The sequence below is a fragment of the Neltuma alba genome, unplaced genomic scaffold (assembly GCF_004799145.2).
Source record: "Neltuma alba isolate B1F8T4 unplaced genomic scaffold, ASM479914v2 tig00012072_pilon, whole genome shotgun sequence".
NCBI classification, from domain to species: domain Eukaryota; kingdom Viridiplantae; phylum Streptophyta; class Magnoliopsida; order Fabales; family Fabaceae; genus Neltuma; species Neltuma alba.
In genome coordinates this window covers 106,558-130,183 of record NW_021636633.1, presented here as the reverse complement: position 1 = coordinate 130,183, position 23,626 = coordinate 106,558, and the positions used below count along the sequence as shown (strand labels likewise).

Here is a 23,626-nt window from a genome sequence, read left to right as displayed (position 1 = left end):
TTACATTGAAACTATACTTAGGTAAAAATATCTTCTAAATTACAATCAATAAAGATATTTTGAGAACCATTATAAATTTGGAAGACAAATAAATTAAAATCTTATATTTATGACTGTTAATTTAGCTCTTATATTTAGGATCGGAAGCGGTATATAATATAAAATATTAAGTCTAACCTCTTTTACAGATAAAGAATGGTGTTACTTAACTAAACTTTTAATTCACCTAACATACACACACCAAATAATAAATTTTTACAAAAAATGTATTATTATTTGTAACTTCAATATTATCAAAACCTTTTTAAAGTGTTGTTATGTAACCCGATTTAAAATTTAATAATTTCAACCTCCTTTTTATAAAATTGCCCAGTATAATACACTTATAGTATTTTGCTCAAAAAAATATATATTACACTTATAGTACATTCTCGGTTTTTTTTTTTTTTTTAAAATCTATCTAGTGCATGGTGGAGAAATGATACGGAATTTCGGATTTTGCGCCAACATAAATCCAAACATGCCGCTGGAGGAAAAATGTCGGCAGAATTTTTTTGCCATACCATACGTTGCTTTTGATTTTAGCCCCTGATAACTTGGGTCAAGGTTTATGGCCCCTCTAATTTTAAAAAAATTAACAAATATAAGAAGGGAAAATCCCACGAATTTCAAAATTCCAAATCAGTACTCGTTATTATACTCATAAAGAAAATGACTACATTCAAAGAGCAAATAATAACACATTTTTGTAGTAATTCCTGATTTGGAATTTTGAAATTCAGTAGTTATTTTTTTAAAATTTTTTATATAAGAAATATGTTTTATATTTAAAATCAAAATTAACTTAATAATAATATTTTATATTAAAAATAGGAGGAGTGTAATCTAATTAAATTTGGATTTGATGCTTGAGATTGAGGTGGATGGGCTTTGCTGATTAAGCCCTTAACTTTTTCGGAGAAGGCTTCTTAGCAAATGCGTGGTTCCAATGCAGGCGGTGCAATTCACGATCCAGCTTCCAATTTCACACATCGCTTTCGCTCTCCCATCGGAATATTAACCGGCAGTGGACCCCATTCAGTCCATCCATTTTCACATCCACGTCCCTTCCCCATCATCAATCATCCATTCGACTATTCCTGCTGTTTTTCGGTTACTTGCCACTTTCTATATTTTATTTTTCACACTAACTTGGGTTTATTTACTCTTTTTAAAAACCAGCATTTTGATGAAAGAATCTCGTCGTCGCAGTACTTTATAACTTCATATCATAATAACTTAATCGGTTTACTGCAAATTCTTTTTTGAGAAAATCCCAGAAAAAGCCTTTAGAATATACAAAATCTCAGATTGGGTCCTTAAATTTAAAAAATAACAGATGGGTCATTGACCCAATCTGTCATTTGTGAAATTAAGACGAATTGACAATTTTGCCCTGGCTAAACAAAGTGAGTAGTTATTCTCTAAACAAATATAGGTAACGCTTACATTGTTTTAGTGATTACAAGATTAGTTGTAGTTAATAAATAAGGTATCTGACAATAATAAGATACTTGACTATGCAGAATGAATAGTTATTCTCTACACAAATTTAGGTAATAATTACATTGTTCTAGTAATTACAACATTAGTTGTATTTAATAGCAAGACACCTGACTATGAAAAAGTGAGTAGTTATTCGCTACACTACACGAATCTAGGTAACACCAAACCCTTATAGTGATTCTTAAATCATTGTAGTGAATGAATGCAAATGAGGGCAAAATTGTCAATTCGCTTTAATTTCACAAATGACAAATTGGGTCAATGACCCATTCTGTCATTTTTGAAATTTAAAGACCCAATCTGGGATTTCTCATATTCCAAGGTCTTTTGTGGGATTTTCCCTTCTTCTTTTTTTAATAATATATACTTAAAAAAAAATCATGCATTGCAATTTGCAAAGAAGTTAGCTTCTCTAAGAACTCAAACAAGCCATTTATTGTCCATCTTTCTTTTTTGCCAACATGATTGTCGTCCAATCAGATCCACCCCTGACAACATCGAGAAGACTAAATTATAACATTAAATGATTTTTAAATCTTGATTTGTGCATACATTTTTATTTTATTACTCCTCTTATTCTATTTAAAGGTAGTAAAAAAAATGTTTTTATTGGTCCTATTTACAAGTCATTTTATTAAATTTAAAATAAATCTTTTGATCCTATTTATAAGTCACTTCTAATATATTTTACAGAAGAACAAACAAGGAAAACCTTAAATTTCATTAACTTCCATTTAAAATTCAACAACTTTTTAACTTTTTTTCATATTTAATATATATTATACTTCATATAAACAAAATCAACAAAATAATAAATGAGGGGTAAAATTGTACATTCATACAAAAATTTTCTCTTAGTACCCTATAGATAGGACAAAAAATATCCTTTTTCTCCTGCCCTTAATAGAACTGGAGAAGTATCTATTATAGTGTATATAATTATTTCTTTTAAAAGATGCATATATTAATAGGATAAAATTAAAAATAGTTATTTTTAATAAAAAGTTAACACTGTTTATAACTTTTGGATCTGTGTGAAATACCCCGAAGTCACTTCTAACAGGCTTCTCTGGTGAAATTGACGAAAATACTACGTACTATAACCAGAGTGCAACTTCTTTCCTTGGCACGGAAGAAACGCAGGACCTGGTTTAAAATTACCTTCCGCTGTTAGTCGACGTCAACGCCCCTTGGAAATATATGTTAGTCAAACCTTCCACGTAATACTGAAGTGTGGCTGAGCCTTCCCTGGTTTAATCCTAATTTCTACTTTGTCGTGACAGGAACCAGAATCAATATTCAACTCAAATTCCATTGACTACTGACCTTCACATTTCTTAAAATCTAAAACGAAAGCAAGAGAAGAAGCCATTGCGTTTGGCGTTGAAAGCAGGGAAGGACATGGGCTCAACAAGTGAAACAGCTCCCCTCCTAGAGCGCAAGGTAACGCTCACGTCACTGTTCTCTGCAATTTGCTATCCGTTTATTGCGTTGCGTTTTTCTAGTGATTTCTGAATCATAAAATCCGTGCATATATAACTTAGTTTCCTCCATTGCAGACGCTTTTTTCATTCATCTTTGAAATAAAAGCTGATAATAGATTTACACATGCTTCTAGACCTGTATTTATCTGTGTGACACATCATTTCTCCCCTCATACAGGAAAGGTAGGAGCAATGGTGCCTCGCTGAATGAACTGACAGACCTTGAACGTGGTGATGCAGTAAGTGTACCCCATCATCTTTGAAGCCTCTTATAAAATCCCATATGATAAGATTACTGTATAGGACTGCTAACTTAATGCATGAAAAATCAGGCTGCAAACGTGGGATTTGGCAGGGTGCTTTCACTTGTAAGTTCTTATATATCTCTAGCTGATATCATCTTTTTGTGACTATTATAACTCCTAGTGTTGCATTGATTACAGGCAAAGCCTGAAGCTGGGAAGCTGATATTCGCAACGCTGGCTCTTTTAGTTTCATCCACATCAGATATTTTAGTTGTATGTGTCACAATTGGACTCTCTCTCTCTCACACACCCATGGAGTTATGCAAGTATCCATGTCTTCAGATTTAACATGAATTTGTTCCTCATGCAGTCAAAATTTGGTGGGAAGATAATTGACATTGTCTCAGGAGATGCTCAAACTCCCGAAGATAAAGCGAAAGCTTTGGAAGCCGTCAAGAACACTATACTATACATTTTTCTGATTGTTGTTGTTGGGTAGTAATCCCTCCTCCCTTGAATTACTTGATCTGGACATAATTTTGCCTACTGATCTTTATTTTCACTAAAGATTTCTTAAAATTTCAGATCAGTTTCAACAGCACTTGATGATTGGCTTTTCTCCTCAGCTAGTGAAAGAGTTGTTGCTCGGCTTAGAAAAAGATTATTTAGTCACCTCATAAGCCAGGTAAAAACAAAGCTGTCATAACGAACATTCTGAAATATCTCTCCTTTTGTATGTTATATCTATTCATTTGGAGATTAAAATCTTTCAACTTCACAACTAGTGCCCCAGAAATAGAGCTTGTTTATTGTGGCTGAGTTTTGCAGGAGATAGCCTTCTTTGATGTAACCCGAACAGGGGAAATAATGAGTAGGCTATCTGAAGATACACAGATCATAAAAAATGCAGCAACCACCAATCTTTCTCAAGCGCTGAATAGCTTATCGATTGCATTTATCGGTCTCGTCTTCATGTTTTGGACGTCGTGGAAGTTGACATGTGAGTAATTGAAAATAAAGCTTTGTTTCTTCAACTACACACACACACAGCTTAATTATTGTCTTGTGAAATGTTAGTAATCATCATAACTATTGTTTTCCCCCTGATTTCTTTATCATTGGACCACTTTCAGTGTTGGCTTTAGCTGTTGTGCCTGCTACTTTTATTGCTCTGCGTAAATTGGGTTGGTTCCTACGTGACCTTTCTCAGAAAACTCAAGATGCAGCCGCAGCAGCTGCTTCAATAGCCGAGGTATGTTTTCTCACATGAAGTTCTAATCTTACGGAACAATGATATCTCAAGTGATAATAAGAAAAGCAATTCAAACTGAATAAGTCTGCGAGTCTTTGATGCTTAGGAATCCTTTGGTGCCGTGAGGACGGTAAGATCTTTTGCACAAGAAGAATATGAAATATCCCGCTACTCTAAGAAAGTTGATGAGACACTTAAGCTTGGAATTAAACAAGCAGTGAGTTATCCATTGTTGATTCTGTGTGTGCTTGTCTGTATATCTAATCCATTTGTTTGGACTTTACGTTTACAACTTCTAACTTCAGTGGCTTGGTGAACCAGAAAGTTGTCGGACTCTTTTCTGGAGGCATTTTTGCGGCAAATACACTGTCAATATTGGAGTTGTTATCTATGGGGCTTATTTGACGATTACAGATTCCATTCCTCTGGTGATCTCACGGCCTTCATTCTTTATAGTCTCAATGGTTAGTTATTGTATGATCTATTACTTTTATACTCTCATTTAATATGAAGTTATATTTTAGTTGCTTAACGGAACTACATCACTTGCAGTGGGAGTTTCTATATCTGGTCTCTCAGGATTGTATGCCATAGCCATGAAAGCCGTGGGTGCAAGCAGACGGGTGTTTCATCTTCTTGATCGTGTGTCATCAATGCCAATGTCGGGAACAAATGTCCTCTGGGGTCAGTTTTCTGGACTTCTGAGCTTTTGTCCATTATAGTAACTAGTTCAAGGAAAAACAAGGAGGACTTTTTTGTTCCTTTCCTTCCAGGAAAAAGGCAAGTTTAGGATCAATACTAAATTTGCATTTTCTACTAACTAACCAAATAATAAATAAATAAATTAAATTGCCTATTCTCGTAGAGAACAAAATGGGGAGGTGGAGCTCGATGATGTCTGGTTTGCATATCCATCTCGTCCTAGTCATATGGTACTTAAGGTAATAGTTTCCTTCTTTTTCTTTGTTCCAGTGGTAGATATGCTATAATCATCAATACCAGCGTGAAATATAGAATCTATAGCAAATTACATGCCCATAAGTTATAAAGAGTGCAACTTTTCAGCCTTCGTGTAATTTTGTGAAGCCTCCATTTAGTTGAGTGGAAAATTATTATGACCAAGTTCGCTGCACCTTTTTCATGTATAGGGAATTACAATGAATTGCGGCCTGGCTCAAAGGTTGCTCTTGTTGGTCCAAGTGGTGGTGGAAAGGTATGTTCCTTATGCTTATGGGGATCTTCCCCTTTCTTTTCCCCGTCTTTTAATTCGCAGAACCATGCTGTGAATTAAAGGAAAAAAGAACATAAGTTTATTGAATTGACATGAGAAAATATATAAAGCAGATAAACTCTTTTATATGTTAACTGCAGACTACAATAGCAACCTAATTGAAAGATTTTATGACCCAACCAAGGGAAAGATCCTGCTGAATGGGGTTCCGCTGGTAGAAGTATTACATGAGCATCTGCACAAGAGGTATCTTGATCACATGCTTAAGTAGTATCTTCTGGATGCTTAAGTAATTGTTATATAAATTTTTATAATCATAGCATGCCTTTGATACGCAGATCAGTATTGTGAGTCAGGAGCCTGTACTTTCAACTGTTCCATTGAGGAGAACATAGCTTATGGATTTGAATGCAAAGTAAATCCTGCTGATATAGAAAATGCAGCTAAGATTCAATACTTTCTTTTTTATGACTAAGACCTCTATTGCTTAACTCCCGATCCCTCGTAATTGGTAGTAATTTGAATGCAGAAAATGGCAAATGCGCATGAATTCGTATCAAAATTCACAGACAAATATCAGACCCCCATGTTGGGGAGCGTGGGGTAAGGCTTTCAGGAGGGCAGAAACAGAGAATAGCAATTGCCAGAGAGCCTTGCTTATGGACCCAAATATTCTTCTCCTGGATGAAGCCACTAGTGCCCTGGATGCTGAAAGCGAATATTTAGTACAGGTCATTTTTGGACAACAAAGATCATAATAGAAGTAGCATCACATGGTTGAACGCTCCACCTCCAATGATGCATAAAAATATTACTCCGTCCGATTCTTAATATAAGATCTAGTTGACTAATTTGAATATATTAAAGAATCAATCAAGTTAGTTATTTGTAATAAATAGGTGTTGTTTTCTCTAAAAACTTTATTAATCAAATGCATTGGCTAGAACTATCATTTGAAAACCTTTAACATATGCAATTATTACAAGAACTACCTTAAAAAAAAAGATAAATATGAGACAAAATGGATTGGCTGTTTTATATTTAGAATCAAATTAAATATTAAACTAGCTCTTATATTAATAACCAGAAGTAATATAATTTTGGGGTTATATGGTGGGGGACACAGCCAAACACATGATTTTCAATGTGTGTTTTTGTGTTTCCTGTATCATAAAACACATAGCATAATAATGTTCTTGGGATGCAAATTGTGTAGGATGCTAAGGAACGTCTGATGAAGGGAAGGACAGTTCTTGTTATTGCTCACAGGCTATCTACTGTGAAGAGTGCTGATACAGTTGTAGTTGTTTCTGATGGTGAGATTGTGGAAAGTGGCACCCATGAAGGCCTTCTCAGCAACAATGGTGTCTATTCTGCATTAGTCGGTAGACAGCTACAGACAATGAAACCCAGATACCCTGTGTCCCAGTTCACAAGGGCCACTTAATTCTTTAAAGTTGCTGGGGAATTGCAGATTTATTAGATTGAACTACAAGGCTACACATAGTACTGGCCTGCAATTATCACTTCCTAATGCAAGCCCTTTCATGAACACACAAGACAGTACCAACCGTTCTCATACAATCAGTCCAAGAACCTATGTTAACAATACCAAGAAAGAAGAGCTTGTTACATAACATCTCGAAATCTGAATAATTTCCTAGCTGTCTCAGCGGCTCTCTCTGTACTAATATTTAGGGGCAGCACACTTGACTGGTCTATCATGAAAAACGAATTCCACTATTTACGCGATCATATACAGGTAAATTAATGTTACGCAGGTTTATTTTAGGGGGATTGTGTTACATTTATTATGATTAACTAATCTACTTAATCTCCTTAATTCATCCAATTAGTTAAATAATTTTTATATTGAGTATTAATTGTGTCGGTGAAAACAGGGAATAGAAACATGAAAAAAAGGGTAAAAATAAAAGAAGAATGAAGCAATGAGAAGCAGGGTAACAAAAACCGGGCGATCACAGTCACGCTTGCTTAGTTCCTTTAACGTACAAACGGCTTTCAAAGGCATGGGGCATTGCTAGCAATGGAGACGACGTTCACGCGGAAGCCTCTCCTTAAACTAAAAATATATTTTTAAATGATAACTTTTTTGGTAGCAATAATGGTTGTTTTGAAAATTAAATTTAATATGTTAGTCTTGAGAATATTTTATCAACATTCAAAATCCCAATATTATCATTTTTTTATCAATAATTTTAGATTAATGAACTAAAATATATTTTTAAAAGTTAAGAAATCAAACTAAAATTTATGTAAAGTTAAATATTAAAAGCATACTTTAGTCTCTAGCCGAAAAAAGCAGCACGCTCCAGCCGAAATTAATTATTCCCTCTATCATTATAGGAAACAACTGCCAAAGTTACGCGGTTTAAAATATTAGTTAAATGCAATTAAAAGAAATAAATATGTAAAATACATATATTATATTTCCTGTTATATCTTTATTTGTAAAGAGAATATATGAGAAATGATGAATGAAAGTTTTATTTCAGAAAGATAATAAATGACATATATTTAATAAGAATAAAAATAAAAATATTAGTTTATAACTTCAGATATATCCATGGACAAGAAAAAAGTGAGTAACACATAGCACAAACTAGGGGTGTGCATGAGGCCCGCATGCCCAATAAGCCCATCCGAGCCCGCAAGAAAAATGCCCAGCCCAACCCAGTAAAAAGCTGCCCAAGCAAAAATGGGCATCTTCGGGCCGGGCTGATTCACGGGCAGGGCAGGGCCGTGGGCACGGTATGCTGCCCTGCCCATTTGGCCCTGCCCGAAAAAATATATAATTATATATATAAGATAATATTATTTCAAGCAATTATCTCTTTTATTTTAGCTAAAAAAATAGGTAAAATTAGAAAAAATGAAAGGAACATAAAAATTATAATTATATAAAAGAGCCAAATATCAAAATATAAGATTCAATATGCTAAATTACTCCAAGTCAAATGTTCTTCTTTTTCTCTTACATCCAATTTTTTAAAACAAAAAAAAAATAAAACCACCTTTCAAATTTTGTGCTTTCACATGATTATAAGAATCCACCAACTATATGGATAAACTAAGAAATTGAAATACTGATTTAGCTTAATATTAAATATTCTAATTATTAAATATATTTTTTTTACCTCCCATAAGAAATCAAAAGCTAAGAATAAGACTACATAGGCCTTATATATATATGAATGGTAGACTCATTCGTGATAATTTTTTTCCTCTCATTTGTCTCAAAACATGATAATTGATTTTTTTTTTTTTACATATACATAGGGCATTGTGTCTTACGCTGGGCAGAAAAGCCCGCCCTGCCCGCCCGCCCTTGCCCTGTCCAAAATGGTTAGGGCTTCTACTGGGCAGGGCCGGGCAACGGGCTGCAAAACGCAGCCCCTCATCTTTCGGGCTGGGCATCGGCAAGGGGCTTGCCCTGCCCAGCCCTGCCCATGTGCAGCCCTAGCACAACATATGAAAAAAAAAACAGTGAGTAAATACGTAACACAAACATATGAAAACAAAAGAAAAGGAAAATGACAAAAAAATCCTTGTAAATAGAAATTTCAACACGGGCAATTAACTTTTCCAAATGATAGGAAAAGGGGAAAGCTTGAACTGAAATTATGAAAAACGTGAGGAAATGACCAATATACCATTGTAATATATCATTGTGCTAGTTTGGAAAATAATTAGATTTGATCTGAACACTAAAAAAACACATTGGTATTTTCTTATATTTTCATAATTTTAGTTCGGGCTTTTTTTCCCCCAAAAAAAAGGAGAAAAAGGGGGGAAACACCCGCGAATGGTTAATCAGGAAGCAGCGCTAGAAAAGCGGGGCGATCCCGTTTCCTCTTACGTCGACACGGCTTTGAAAAGCCGTCGGAAGCAGCAATGGAGACGGTGTCCAAGCCAAAGCCTCCCTTCGCACTTCTTTAGGCCTTCGAAGATTTTCAGATATGCAACGTTTTCTCCGCCAAGCTGTCACACTCTCAGACAAAACCCGCCGTATCTTCCCCTCTTACTCTCTCCCCAAGCCTTTACCTCCCCACACTTCTGCTTCTTCTCTAAATCCTCCTCTCCACCCTTTTCATCCATGGGGCTCCGAGCATACTGTTTCTGGGATCTTTCTCGGGTTCCACTCTGGTCCAGTGTTCGCTCGTCACTTCATGTTCAATTCGTCCAACTCTGTCCTCAGGATTTCTAGCGGAAGGGCCGGAGGTTTTAGGCCGCAGCTTCTGAGAGCTCAGTTTCATGGCAAGGGCTCTGATGTCAATCGTAGCTTTCCTTACAACAACGGTGGACGGTAAAAATCTTGGTTTTTTTAGCGGAATAGCTAGACATTAAGGAGGTTCAACGAGGAATGCTATTGATTTTCATTGTTTATGTTCTTTGAGTGGCTAACAGTAGTTGGTATTTTAAAGGGAAGGGTTGATGAGTTATTATAGTCCTCACGGTAATTAAGTTCCCACTTTTATGTGTATCTACTAACTAGTAGCTGCTTCAGTGATTACAGTATGCATTGCATGCTATTGCCACTGTGGTACATGTTCATGGGCAAGAAGTATGATGTGGCTGATAAAACTCTCTAGTTTACAGCTAATTTCGCCCTTTTATCTTTCTACTCTTTTCAATGAGTCCATGCAAATTGAAGGAGTTCTATTTTTGCATTACTAGTTGTTGGCAGAAAATCCAAAACATTGATGTTTACATGTGTGGTCTGTTGGTAATATTTTTTCTCTTGTTTGCAGGAGATCATGGTTCAAAGGATTAACCGCTAAAGACCTGGTTTCGGGCTTGATTACAGCTAACGTTGTTGTCTTTTTATCATGGAAGATAGCAAGTGAAAATTTATGTCAGAAAACTTTACAGTAAGTTCCTTGATTTATAAAATGAGGTATTTGATGATGCTGCGGTTAGATTGTATTTGCCAGACCATTGTTTTGTACCACATTTCTATCTTTGTGGGAGATGCATTAGATTTTCGTTGGATGTTTCGTACAATGTGACAGTGATATTGCAATGTCGTTTTAGCTTAAAAATATAATATCTGTGATATCATTCATTCTATCAGAGTCATTATGAATGTGATAGAGTGGCATATCAGACAGCAAAACGTATACTTGTGGGACTTAAGTGTCATAGTTCTTTTCTCTTCGTGGTCAGTTTTTAGAGTGGGTTCTGGGTTCCTCATGATTACTTAGGCCTCTTCCAATTCTTGCCGGAGCTAGATCAACTTCCATGGAAAGAGCTCCCCGTAGAGAGTGTGTCCTGGGCGGAGTGAGTGTCACAGAGTGCAGCTGTTGAGGATGTTAGCTCTTCAAGGGGTGTTACAACGGAGTCCAACAAATACCAGCCACAAGTAATACTCGTGGTACTCAAGCGGCATGAATATCTCTCCTTGCAAGTCCTTTTTTTTTTTTTTTTTTTGGGGAATGGTTCCCATACTTGTTCAGGCCCACGTCAGACTGCTGGTGTGGTTGGTCATAAGTTTGATAGCTAATTCATTATCCTTGCTTTATACATTGATGGGCAGACTTGAGAGACGTGCATTGTTTATATCAGTTTACTGTATGGACTATACTTCATCTGGATCACTAACTGAAGTGTTTTTTCTGAGCAGATCTCGTTGCACAATCTTAATTGCGGACGCATGCACACATTGATAACCAATGCATTTAGCCACATTGACGTTTGGCATATCATTCAGAACATGATGGCACTCTACTGCTTTGGGACTGGTGTAAGTTTATCTGCTCTAAACTTGAATATTCGGCCTTCATTTGTATTTCTTGAGCTTGCCTCTTCCTTCTTCCTTTTTGTTTTTTTTTTTGGTTTCCGATCATACATAAGTGTCTTATAACATAGTTTTGTTTTGTGTTTGTTAAAAAGCCATAAGTAATGTTCCATTAATTATGCATTACAGTTTAAAGATATTTGGATTCTTGAGAGGGAGATATTTTTGGGAAGAAACTGGTCTTAGTCTAAGCTTCATGGAGTATGCATACCATTAGGCTAATGCATTTTATTGGCACTTTCAAATTTGCTATGATCATAAAGAGCTAAATCTATTCTTTCACAGCAAGCTTATAGTTATGATTTTTTTTTCAAATAACATTAATTATGGGGTTTTATTTATTCTCCTCAATTTGGATTTATAACACCCAATAAGGAGTATGCCTTAAGTTTCATAGATATGATAATTATTTTGCTGACTTATTCACTTAAAATATTTTATTGGGCCTTGTATTGTGATGAATAGGTTGGATTTCAATTTGATGAAAGTTTCATGCTGTCATTATCTTGTGGAAGTTTGAGGATATGTTTTTCAGCTTTTTTTTTTTTGAGCAACTGTTTTGTCTTCTTTTTATGGGAAAGGAAGATAACGCTCAAGATGAGGTGACTGTTGTGCTTGTGATCTAAGGAGTAAAACAGAATGTGAAGAAGTTTGATGCATAGTATTTGAAGACTGATTTGGTAGATAGAAAAGCGATATTATGATGGTCAGTACATTTGACAGTTAATGTCATATTCACCTTAATTTGTAGGCATGCATACATAATAAATTTTTGTTTATTATAAGTATATTATATTTTTGTATTTCAAGGCGTTTTAAGGGTCTTAATTGAAGTGTAGCATTATTGTTACTTGCATATTTTCTGGATTTTTTTTTTTTAATTCTTTGCTTGTTTTCTTATTTGCTGTTTTAATGGTTTCCTTTTTCAATTGGCTTCTAATAGCAATGCCACAACTTTTTCCTCTTGGCAGATTGGAAGAACTTTGGGACCCGAATACTTGCTGAAGTTGTATCTTGCTGGGGCAGTTGGGGGTTCAGTTTTTTACTTGGCCCATCAGGCCCACAAGGCATTAACATCAGAGGTCTGATGATGATAACAAGGATTAAAATATCCGCTAATCTCTTGCCAGAGTGGATATAACATTTTAACACTGTCTGGGATAAAGAAATAAACAAAAACTAGATTTGAACACTGCCTCAGCAAGAAGAAATGTAAATTTATACTCATTCTTTTTCTCAATACAGACAAATTTATACTCATTCTTCATTGACACCTTTTCCAAATATCTACTATGAATGTTTGGTGCAGTTTTGTTCAGCAATAACTTTTATAATGACATGGAAGGAAAGGGCAAAATAAAAGGGATCCTTTTAATAGTATGCCATGACAATGAATATTGTGCCTGAGGTGAATAGTAGTAAATTGCATTTAATAGTTTCATATTAGTTTATTCTCTTATTGGTTGAAACCTAAAATGTTTGGTCCAATATTTTACTTAGCAAGACATGTGACAAGTTCTCAGTTTTTTGAGTGAGTTTTAACCTTTCTTTTTGTTCTGATACAGGGTTGGAGGCGTGTGGAGGTTTCAAAACATCAAGCATTGGTAAGCTTCCTGTAACTACTTCACAACTCACCTCCTCTTTAATCTTCAAGGAGTGTAGCAGTTTGTCTCATAATAGATGATGTTAGGATGACCTGTCAACTATACCCTTAATAAGCAATGCATATTCTAAGAATCATACTACTTTTATCTGTTTAATTTTTTCCCCCCTTTCTTTTTTTTTTTTTTTGGGGGGGGGGGTTGTGTTTCTATTCATAAATCGTGTAAAAGGTTTGTGCAAAATTTCTTACTTTGTGCTGTTGTACATTTTGTTTTTCTTGTTCCTTAGCATTTGAGAATAGAAAATTTTCCTGTCTGGTTTAAAATTTGTCAATGTTGTTGATTTTATCTTATTTTGGTATCAGAATTTCTTGTCTTTTGGCGCATATCTATTTTTGCCAGTTATTTATCAGTCAGTGTCCTCACTCCAGAATTAATTATATGGAACCTCAACCAATCTTTCCAAGTTATTGGAAGTTTCTATCTTAATGATACAACTTTTTTTTTTTGAAATTTTTTTTCTACATTTAATAGGTAGATGTTCATATTTCCTCTACGTATAAAGATTGAAAATAACAGTTTGCTTGTATCGGAACATTGTTCAATCTTGACCACATTAATTAATGTTGATAAAATCTCCCCATGTTTAGGGTGCTAGTGGAGCTGTGAATGCAATTACGCTGCTATATATATTCCTCTTTCCGAGAGCAACCATTGTCTTAAACTTTATGATGCCAGTTCGAGCTATGTTTGTGGTAAAGATCTTCTCAAGCTTATGTCAGTTCAGCTATGTGAATGAGATTGATAATGCACATCCTTACAGGCCTTTTTATATTGTTTGCTATTAATCTAGGGCATGTTTTTTATTGCGAGTGATGTGCAGAGAACGATAAAGGTATGGCGACTCTCTCTCTAGACGTGCTTTGTTGTTTAGCAAAATTGTTCCTACCAGTTTCTTCTTTAAGGAAATGATCATTTAATCATATATTAGTGTTTCAATGACATTAAATTAATTTCATCAATCTGTTTTAGAACTTATTAAAATTGCTGTGTAAATCACTAGTTTGTGCCATGCCTATCTCCTGGCATTGCTTGTTAGGATCGTGATGATGCCTGACCTCATTTGATGCTCGAAATGGGATATAACAGAAATGAAGACGGAATAGAAAAAGTGATTTTTAGATGAGAAATGGTACTTGTACTCCTTGATAGAAATAATGACAAAATGGTTGAGTAATGATAAAGAAAGGCATAATACACAACGTATATCTCATTTTTTATGCACAGAAAGGAATTATTTTTCAACCGTTTATACCAAACTGGGAAAAAATTCCGGCGGAGTCAACCTCCTTTAAATTTTTTTTTTTTTTGGGGTAGAAAGTGTATCTTACTAGGTTTCTATTTCTCCCTTCCCACTCATCTGTCTCTCACGAGCATCCTCCTTGAGGGGCTTTAGGATATGTTTGGATGGCAAAGCATGGAAAGTTTAATTTAGTTATAAATCAATGGCAATGGTGGTTCAACTGTTCCTTTCCTTTCCTTATCCGTCAGGATTTTAAATTCTAGACTTCACTATCTATTTGGTGACAGAATGTTAAAACCTCATTGTTTGTTTCCACATTATAGGGAGACAGTCATATATCAGGTTCTGCACATTTGGGGGGTGCTGCCGTTGCAGCCATTGCTTGGGCCCGAATTCGGAGAGGAAGATTATAATTTACTTCCATGATTGCAAACCTCAATTTTCATTGATGCAATGTATTAGTTTACGCCCCCCCCCCCCCCCAACAACCCCAAAACAAAACAAAAAAAAAAAAAAACCCACTCCGTCCCCCCCCCGGGGGGGGGGGTTTCTACTGCCAAATTCCTCTTTATCTAGGCGCAAAGACTCCAGCTGTTTGAGAACGTACCTAACCCCAAACAATTGTGCATGGTTTGGGGTTTGCCATAATTTCTCCGAAATACTCTGGATTATTGGGCTTAACTAACTCGCGTCTGGGCCCACGTAGTATTAAGCTGCAACTATCACTTCCTAATGCTAGCCCTTGATAGAGACACAATGCCGGCCCAGTCATTCTGTACAATCAGCCCTTCAACTTGTCTTACCAGGAAATAGGAGCATATTATTGTACCCAAAACAAAAAAAAAGGAAAAAAACAAGAGCATATTATAATATATCGTGTTTTGCTTAAGTTTTTTTTTTTTCACTTTCTATTCCTAACTAATTTATCAGATTTTCTTAACTAATGATTTTTTTAGTGACGATAACTTTGAGATTTTACAATAAATAACTGGTTTTAATGTTTTTTTTAATTTGTGTAAAGTTCTTAATTGAGACTTATAAAAAGAATGTAGGTGAGTTTGGTGCTATTTCATATATTTGTTCAAATACTAAATCAACAATAGTTTTTTGAAATATGGAATTAACAAAATAAAATGATTATAATACTGAGATATGAGTTTTTCAGGCACAGATATTGATATGTAGATTTAATTTAATATTAAAAGAATGTCTCAAGATAATTAGCATTTAGACTTCAAGCCAGATCATTGTTTATTTATCTACAAAGGAACAAAAACTTTAATGACTTGTATCAAAGAATTTTTTTTAAGATATTTCAAAATCAATATTGCTTCACATAAAATTTTCAAGTGCTCGAGAGAAAATACGAGAAAAATTATTTTAAAATTGCAGAAATTGAAGTCTAACCTTGGTTCAGGGGAGGGGGGAAAAACCACTAAAGTATATATTTGATTTTAAAAAATATATATATTTGATTTTTGATCCTTAATTTTAAAAAAATATTTTTAGTCATTTAATCCTAAAATTATTATTTTTAAATGATAACTTTTTTTTAGTAATAATGGTTGTTTTGAAAATTAAATTTAATATGTTAGTCTTGAGAATATTTTATCAACATTCAAAATCCCAATATTATCATTTTTTATCAATAATTTTAGGATTAATGAACTAAAAATATATTTTTAAAAGTTAAGAAATCAAACTAAAATTTTATGTAAAGTTAAAATATTAAAAGCATACTTTAGTCTCTAGCCGAAAAAAGCAGCACGCTCCAGCCAAAATTAATTATTCCCTCTATCATTATAGGAAACAACTGCCAAAGTTATGCGGTTTAAAATATTAGTTAAATGCAATTAAAAGAAATAAATATGTAAAATACATATATTATATTCCTGTTATATCTTTATTTGTAAAGAGAATATATGAGAAATGATGAATGAAAGTTTATTTCAGAAAGATAATAAATGACATATATTTAATAAGAATAAAAATAAAAATATTAGTTTATAACTTCGGATATATCCATGGACAAGAAAAAGTGAGTAACACATAGCACAAACATATGAAAAAAAAAAAACAGTGAGTAATACGTAACACAAACATATGAAAACAAAAGAAAAGGAAAATGACAAAAAAATCCTTGTAAATAGAAAATTTCAACATGGGCAATTAACTTTTCCAAATGATAGGAAAAGGGGGAAAGCTTGAACTGAAATTATGAAAAACGTGAGGAAATGACCAATATACCATTGTAATATATCATTGTGCTAGTTTGGAAAATAATTAGATTTGATCTGAACACTAAAAAAACACATTGGTATTTTCTTATATTTTCATAATTTTAGTTCGGGCTTTTTTTTCCCCAAAAAAAGGAGAAAAAGGGGGGAAACACCCGCGAATGGTTAATCAGGAAGCAGCGCTAGAAAAGCGGGGCGATTCCGTTTCCTCTTACGTCGACACGGCTTTGAAAAGCCGTCGGAAGCAGCAATGGAGACGGTGTTCAAGCCAAAGCCTCCCTTAGCACTTCTTTAGGCCTTCGAAGATTTTCAGATATGCAACGTTTTCTCCGCCAAGCTGTCACACTCTCAGACAAAACCCGCCGTATCTTCCCCTCTTACTCTCTCCCCAAGCCTTTACCTCCCCACACTTCTGCTTCTTCTCTAAATCCTCCTCTCCACCCTTTTCATCCATGGGGCTCCGAGCATACTGTTTCTGGGATCTTTCTCGGGTTCCGCTCTGGTCCATTGTTCGCTCGTCACTTCATGTTCAATTCGTCCAACTCTGTCCTCAGGATTTCTGGCGGAAGGGCCGGAGGTTTTAGGCCGCAGCTTCTGAGAGCTCAGTTTCATGGCAAGAGCTTTGATGCCAATCGCAGCTTTCGTTACTACAGTGGTGGATGGTAAAATTCTTGGTTTTCTAGCGGAAATAGCTCGACTTTGAGCATTTAAGATTAAATGAGGAGTGCATTCTGTTTTCATTTTATTCTTTCCTTTCTGTTTACCTTCTTGGTGTCGCTAATGGTAAATTTAAGTTGTATTTTGAAGGGAGGTGCTGATGGTTTTGTTCTTTAAATAGTATTTGTTAGCACATTGCTGCAAAGTAATATAATAGTGTGCCGAGCGAATTTAGAAATTTCTGAATGCTAGCATATGTATACTAATGTTATCACTTTAAAATCTTGATGGTGGAAAATTGATTCAGTAAACTTTACTGCCCTTTTGCATTGGAAATATTGTGTGTTTGTGTAATAACCCCGGGGTTAAATATGACGATACAGATCTTGTTTCTATGCGGTCGTGCTTCATAGCTTGATTGCATTAAAAAAAAAAGAAAGAGCTTTATCTTATGCCCTTCCAGCTGTTCATTTATTTGCATATCTACTAACTAGCAACCGCCTCAATCTTCACAATATGCATTTCATGCTATTTGCAGCTGTGGTGCATGGTCATGAGCAACAAATACGATGTGATAAAAATCTGTCTAGTTTACTGTTAATTTCTCATTTTTATCTCTCTACTCTATTCAATAGGTCTGTGCAAACTGAAGAGGTTTTAATTTTGTTTTACTAGTTGTTGGTGGAAAATCCAAAACTTTGATGTTCAAATGTGTGGTATGTCGTTAATATTTTTTCTGCTGTTCGCAGGAGATCATGGTTCAAAGGATTAACTACTAATGACGTGGTTTTGGGCTTGATTGTAGCTAATGTTGTCGTCTTTTTATCATGGAGAATAGCCAGTGAAAAATTTATGTCAGAAAACTTTACAGTAAGTTTCTTAATTTATAAAATATGAGGTACATGATGATTCCAAGGGTAGATAGTACTTGTGAGGCCATTGTTTTGAACCACATTTCCATCTTTGTAGGTGACGCCTTAAATTTTCATTGGAAGTTTGTTACAATGTGCTAATTGATATTGCAATGTAGTATAATATAAAACATAATAACTGTCATATCAATCTTTAATATCGTGGTACCACGGTCATTATGACTGTGATAGAGTCCCATATCAGGTAGCAACAAGTATTCTTTTGGTACTTAAGTATTATGGTTCTTTTCTCTTAGAGGTCTGTTTTTAGGGTGGGTTCTGGGTTTCTCATGATTACTAAGGTCTCTACCAATTGTTACCTGCGTTAGATCAACTTCCATTGAAAGAGCTACCTGTAGAGAGTGCTGCCAGGTGGTCAGAGTGAGTGTTACAGAGTGCAGCTGTTGAGGATATCAGCACTTTAGGGGGTGTTACGATGGAGTTCAACATTGAGCAGCCACAAGTAATTCTTGTGGTGCACAAGTGGCATGAATTTCTCTCCTTACAAATCTCTCTCTCTCTCTCTCTCTTTTTTTTTTTTTAATGGCTTCCCCATACTTGTTCAGATCTATGTCAGACTGCTGGTGTGGTTGGTTATAAGTTTGATAGCTAACTCGTTATCCTTTCTATTTACATTGATGGGCAGACTTGAGAGACATGCATTGTTTCTATCAATTTACTGTATGGACTATACTTCATCTGGATCACTAACTGAAGTGGATTCTGTGAGCAGATCTCGTTGCACAATCTCAATTGCGGACGCTTGCACACTTTGATAACCAATGCATTCAGCCACATTGACGTGGAGCATATCATTTCTAACATGATTGGACTCTACTTCTTTGGGACTAGTGTGCGTTTATCTGTTCTAAAATTGAATATTTAGCCTCGGATTTGTCTTTCTTGAGCTTGACTTTTCCTTCATCCTTTTTTTGAAGATAATGCATAATTATCTTGCAACAAACTTTTGTATTTGTGGAAAAGCCATAGGTAATGTTCCATTAATTATGCATTACAATTTAAAGATATTCGGATTAGTCTAAACTTCGAAGAGCATGCATACAGTTAGGCTAATGCATTTTATTGGCACTTTCAAGTTTGCTTTGAGCTTAAAGAACTAAATCTCCTTTGCACAACTAGCTTATACTTATTTTGAGCCGGTTCTTTTTTAATAACATTAATTATGCCCTTTTATTTATTATCTTCAATTCGGATTTATAGCACTGAAGAGGGAGTATGCCTTTTGTTTCATAGATATTATAGTTATTTTTGCTGGATTATCCTCTTAAAATGTTTTATTATGGGCTTGTATTGTGATGAAGAGGTTGAATTTTGATGTGGGAAGAAGGCAAGAAGAGGGAAGATAAGAAGGAGAGAAGAGTAGGAACAGAGAGGATAGAGAGAATAGAAAAGGAAATCGGAGAGTACTATTGACTAATCTTGTCAGTGAGCTAACATTATGATTTTAGTCCTGGACCCCCCTATTTGTACTTATCTAAGTATACGACCAGTCCACTATGTTCAATAACTAACATAACTATGGCTCCTTCTAACTAACTCCTACTGCTGTGTATAATTAACGACAGCTTTCAGTTTGATAGAATTTTCATGCTGTCACCATGTTTAGGTTTAAACTTTGAGAGTTTCATGCTTTCACCTTTGTTGGCATGCTTGATTAATAATGTTTTTATTTGCCATTAGGATATTATATTTTTGTATTTCCAGGCCTTTTAAGGGTCTTAATTGAAGTTTAGCATTATTGTTACTCGCATATTTTTGGACTTATTTCTTTTTTGCTGGTTTCCTTATTTCCTGTTTTCAATGATGTCCTTCTTCAATTGGTTTCTAATAATAATACCACTACTTATTCCTCTTGGCAGATTGGAAGATTTTTAGGACCTGAATACTTGCTGAAGTTGTACCTTGCTGGGGCAGTTGGTGGTTCAGTTTTTTACTTGACCCATCAAGCCTATAAGGCATTAACATCAAAGGTCTGACGATGATAACAAGGCTTAAAATATCCAGTAATCTCTTACCAGAGTAGATATAACATTTTAACATTGTCTGGGTTAAAGAAAATAAACAAAATCTAGATTTGAACATTACCACAGGTAGAAGAAAGAATAAATGTAAGTTTATACTCGTTCTTCTTCTTCTTTTTTTCCCCCCCAATACAAACAAATTTATACTCATTCTTCATTGACACTTTTTCCAAATATCTACTATGAATGATTGGTTCGGTTTTGTTCAGAAATAACTTTTATAATGACATGGAAAGAAAGATCAAATGGAAAGAAAGAGCAAAATAAAAGGGATCCTTTATTAGTATGCCGTGAGAATTAAATATTGTGCCTGAGGTGAATAGTGGTAAATTACATTTAGCAGTTTCATGTTAGTATATCTATTTTCTCTTATTAGTTGGAACCTCAAATGTTTAGTTGAATATTTTACTTAGCAAGACATGTGATAAGAAATCAGTTTTTTGAGTGAGTTTTGACCTTTCTTTTTGTTCTGATACAGGGTTGGAGGCGTGTGGAGGTTTCAAAACATCAAGCATTGGTAAGCTTCCTGTAACTACTTCACAACTCACCTCCTCTTTAATCTTCAAGGAGTGTAGCAGTTTGTCTCATAATAGATGATGTTAGGACGACCTGTCAATTATATCCTGAATAAGCAATGCATATTCCGGGAGTCATACTGCTTTTATCTGTTTAGTTTTTTTTTTTTTTTTTTTGGGAGATTTTTATATTCATAAATTATGTAAAAAGGTTGTGCAAAATTTCTTACTCGTACTTTTTTTTCTTGTTCCTTGGCATTTGAGAATAGAAAAAATTGTTCTTTGGTTTATAATTTGTCAAAGTGATTGATTTTATCTTATTTTGGTTGTAGAATTTCTTGTCTTCTGGGCATGCATATCTTTTTTTGCTCGTTATTAATCACATCATGTCCTCACTCCAGAAGTAATTACGTGCTGGCCATGGAAAGTCGCCCAAGCTTTCCAAGTTACTGGAAGTGTCTGCCTTAATGTTACGACGTTTTTTTGGGGGGGGGGGGGGAATTGTTTTGAGCATTTAATTGGCATATCTTCAAATTTCTTCTGTATATAAAGAATGAAAATTGCTGTTTACTTGTATTGATACATTGTTCAATCTTGACTGCATTAATTAATATAAATAAATCTCCCCGTGTTTAGGGTGCTAGCGGAGCTGTGAACGCAATTATGCTACTTAATATATTCCTCTTTCCGAAGTCAACGATTTACTTTGACTTTATTATACCAGTTCCTGCTATCTTGCTGGTAAGATCTTCTCTAGCTTATGTTAGTTCAGCTATGTGAATGAGATTGATTATACACATCTTTACATATCTTTTTATATTATTCACTACTAATCTAGGGCATCTTTTTGATTGGGAAAGACGTTTTGAGGATTATAGAGGTATGGCAACCTCTCTCTAGACCTACTTCGTTGTTTACCAACATATTTCCTAGCAGTTTTCTGCTTAAGCAGTTTCTCTTTTAAGGAAATGATCAGTTAATCATACACTAGTATTTGAGCGACGCCAAATTAATTCATCAATCTGTTTCAGAACCTATCATGTCATGATCCAAACAAATGCCTTTTGATTGGCCTAATCAAATGTCGTGAAAATTGCTGTGTAAATCACTCACTAGTCTGTGCCATGCCTGGCTCTTTGCATTGCTTATTGACATCGTAATGATGCCCGGCCTTCTCATTTGATACTCAAAATGGAATATAACAGAAATGAAAATGGAATTTAAAAAAAAAAAAAAGAGTGATTTTGTGCATGAGAAATGATACTTGTACTCCTTGATTGAAAGAATAACAAATAAGTTGAGTAATGATAAGAAAGGCATAATACGCAAAGTATATCTCATTTTTTACTTATGGGATAGGAATTATTTCTCAATCATTTATACCAAACTGGGCAAAATTCTGATGGAGTCAATCTCCCTTTGACTATGGGCGTGTTTGGTTGAAAATTGGAGAGTGGAGATGGGTGGAAATTGTCAGTGTATCCAAGTATCTTGCTAGGTTCCCATTTGTCCTTTTCCACTTATTGGACTCTCACCAAGATAAGCTGATTGGCGCTTGCATGGCCTTTAGGATGTGTTTGGATGTCAAAGCATGGAAAGTTTAATTTAGTTATAAATCAATGGAAATTTCTGTGTCAACTATTCATTTCCTTCCCTTATCCGTCAGGCTTTTAAATTCTAGATTTCACTATCTATTTGGTGACAGAATATTAAAACCTCAATTGTTTGTTTCCACATCATAGGGAGACAGTCATATATCAGGTTCTGCACATTTGGGGGGTGCTGCCGTTGCAGCCATTGCTTGGGCCCGAATTCGGAGAGGAAGATTCTAATTTATTTCCGTAACTTTGCAAACCTCAATTTTCATTTGTTTATTACTATACTTTGAATTTGAATTACTGACGCTATATTTATCCCTGAAGTTATCATGCCGTAATGGCGTGGTTCCCAGAATATTTATTCCCATCATATTGTTTATTTGATTTTTTTTTTAAAACGAAAATTTTGGGGGTAACCGATATTGGACTTCCATCATTAAAACTAAACTAAATATGGGCTTTTGTATTGAGTTGTACTTTTGTGTTGGCTGTTCTGTGAGTCGATGACATGAGGAAGTGGTGCTAGAGGCATGAAAAATATTACTCCTCCGGTCCTTAATATAGGACCCAATTATTGAGTTAGTTTTGGTCCTAAATATAAGACCCATTTCTCATATTTATCAGTTTTTTCTAAATTACCCTTATAGATACTCCCTCAACCATAATCAAATAGAAGAGGGAGATGGGGTATTAAAAAAGATGATTATGGTATTTTAGAAAAAATGTGTCACTTTTCTTATAATTAACTAACTTATCTAACTTCTTTAATATAATCAAATTAGTTAAATGGGTCTTATATTAAAGATCGGAGGAGTACTATTTATCTACTTGAGAATGCAGCTGATATCAAACAACTATGAATACCAAGGATTTTTATCCTAATGTCTCCAAAACGGAATGTACAGAGACAAATGTCACAGTCAAATAAATGGAAATATATGTGCAATGCCTTTTTCTTCCGCCAACATATATACGACAATGCAATTACCATGAGAGCCTAAGAATAAACGCAATAAAATGAGTTAATGAGCTAAATAGCTTGAGGAGCTTGACATAGTACGAGGTGAAATGACAAGCGAGACGTACAATCCTCGTTTAGCAAATTATAATTACTAAAATAATTTTATGCGCGCTTTATAAAATAAAATTCCCCTCATATGTTTGTTCAGTAGAGTATAAAATCAATT

At 34.8% G+C, this 23,626-nt stretch overlaps 1 protein-coding gene and 2 pseudogenes across 2 annotated transcripts; all 3 read left to right on the top strand.

Annotated features, from left to right (window-relative positions):
• The first annotated feature begins 3,207 nt into the window (after positions 1-3,207).
• On the top strand, positions 3,208-7,609 carry LOC114721848 (ABC transporter B family member 25-like; annotated as a pseudogene).
• Positions 7,610-9,608: 1,999 nt separating this feature from the next.
• On the top strand, positions 9,609-14,957 carry LOC114721861 (RHOMBOID-like protein 12, mitochondrial; annotated as a pseudogene).
• Positions 14,958-16,997: 2,040 nt separating this feature from the next.
• LOC114721850 (RHOMBOID-like protein 12, mitochondrial) lies at positions 16,998-22,855 on the top strand. Of its 2 annotated transcripts, none has more exons than XM_028907731.1 (8): positions 16,998-17,378; positions 18,123-18,243; positions 19,018-19,137; positions 20,165-20,275; positions 20,805-20,843; positions 21,478-21,582; positions 21,680-21,721; positions 22,584-22,855. In XM_028907731.1, exons 1-8 carry the CDS (start codon positions 17,032-17,034, stop codon positions 22,671-22,673), a joined length of 975 nt encoding a protein of 324 aa, XP_028763564.1. In that variant the 5' UTR covers positions 16,998-17,031; the 3' UTR covers positions 22,674-22,855. The 2 variants fall into 2 exon arrangements, with proteins under 2 accessions (XP_028763564.1, XP_028763565.1); XM_028907732.1 differs by having other exon boundaries at positions 17,200-17,378; positions 18,179-18,243.
• The last annotated feature ends 771 nt before the right edge of the window (positions 22,856-23,626 follow it).

What these genes read in the sequence shown, in the direction of transcription:
- LOC114721850 (XM_028907731.1), top strand. Translation starts at nt 17,032, where the DNA reads ATGCAACGTTTTCTCCGCCAAGCTGTCACACTCTCAGACAAAACCCGC. An exon ending in TTTCAAAACATCAAGCATTG is followed by an intron (nt 20,844 to 21,477) that starts GTAAGCTTCCTG and finishes CCCCGTGTTTAG; the next exon opens with GGTGCTAGCGGAGCTGTGAA. An exon ending in CAGTTCCTGCTATCTTGCTG is followed by an intron (nt 21,583 to 21,679) that starts GTAAGATCTTCT and finishes CTACTAATCTAG; the next exon opens with GGCATCTTTTTGATTGGGAA.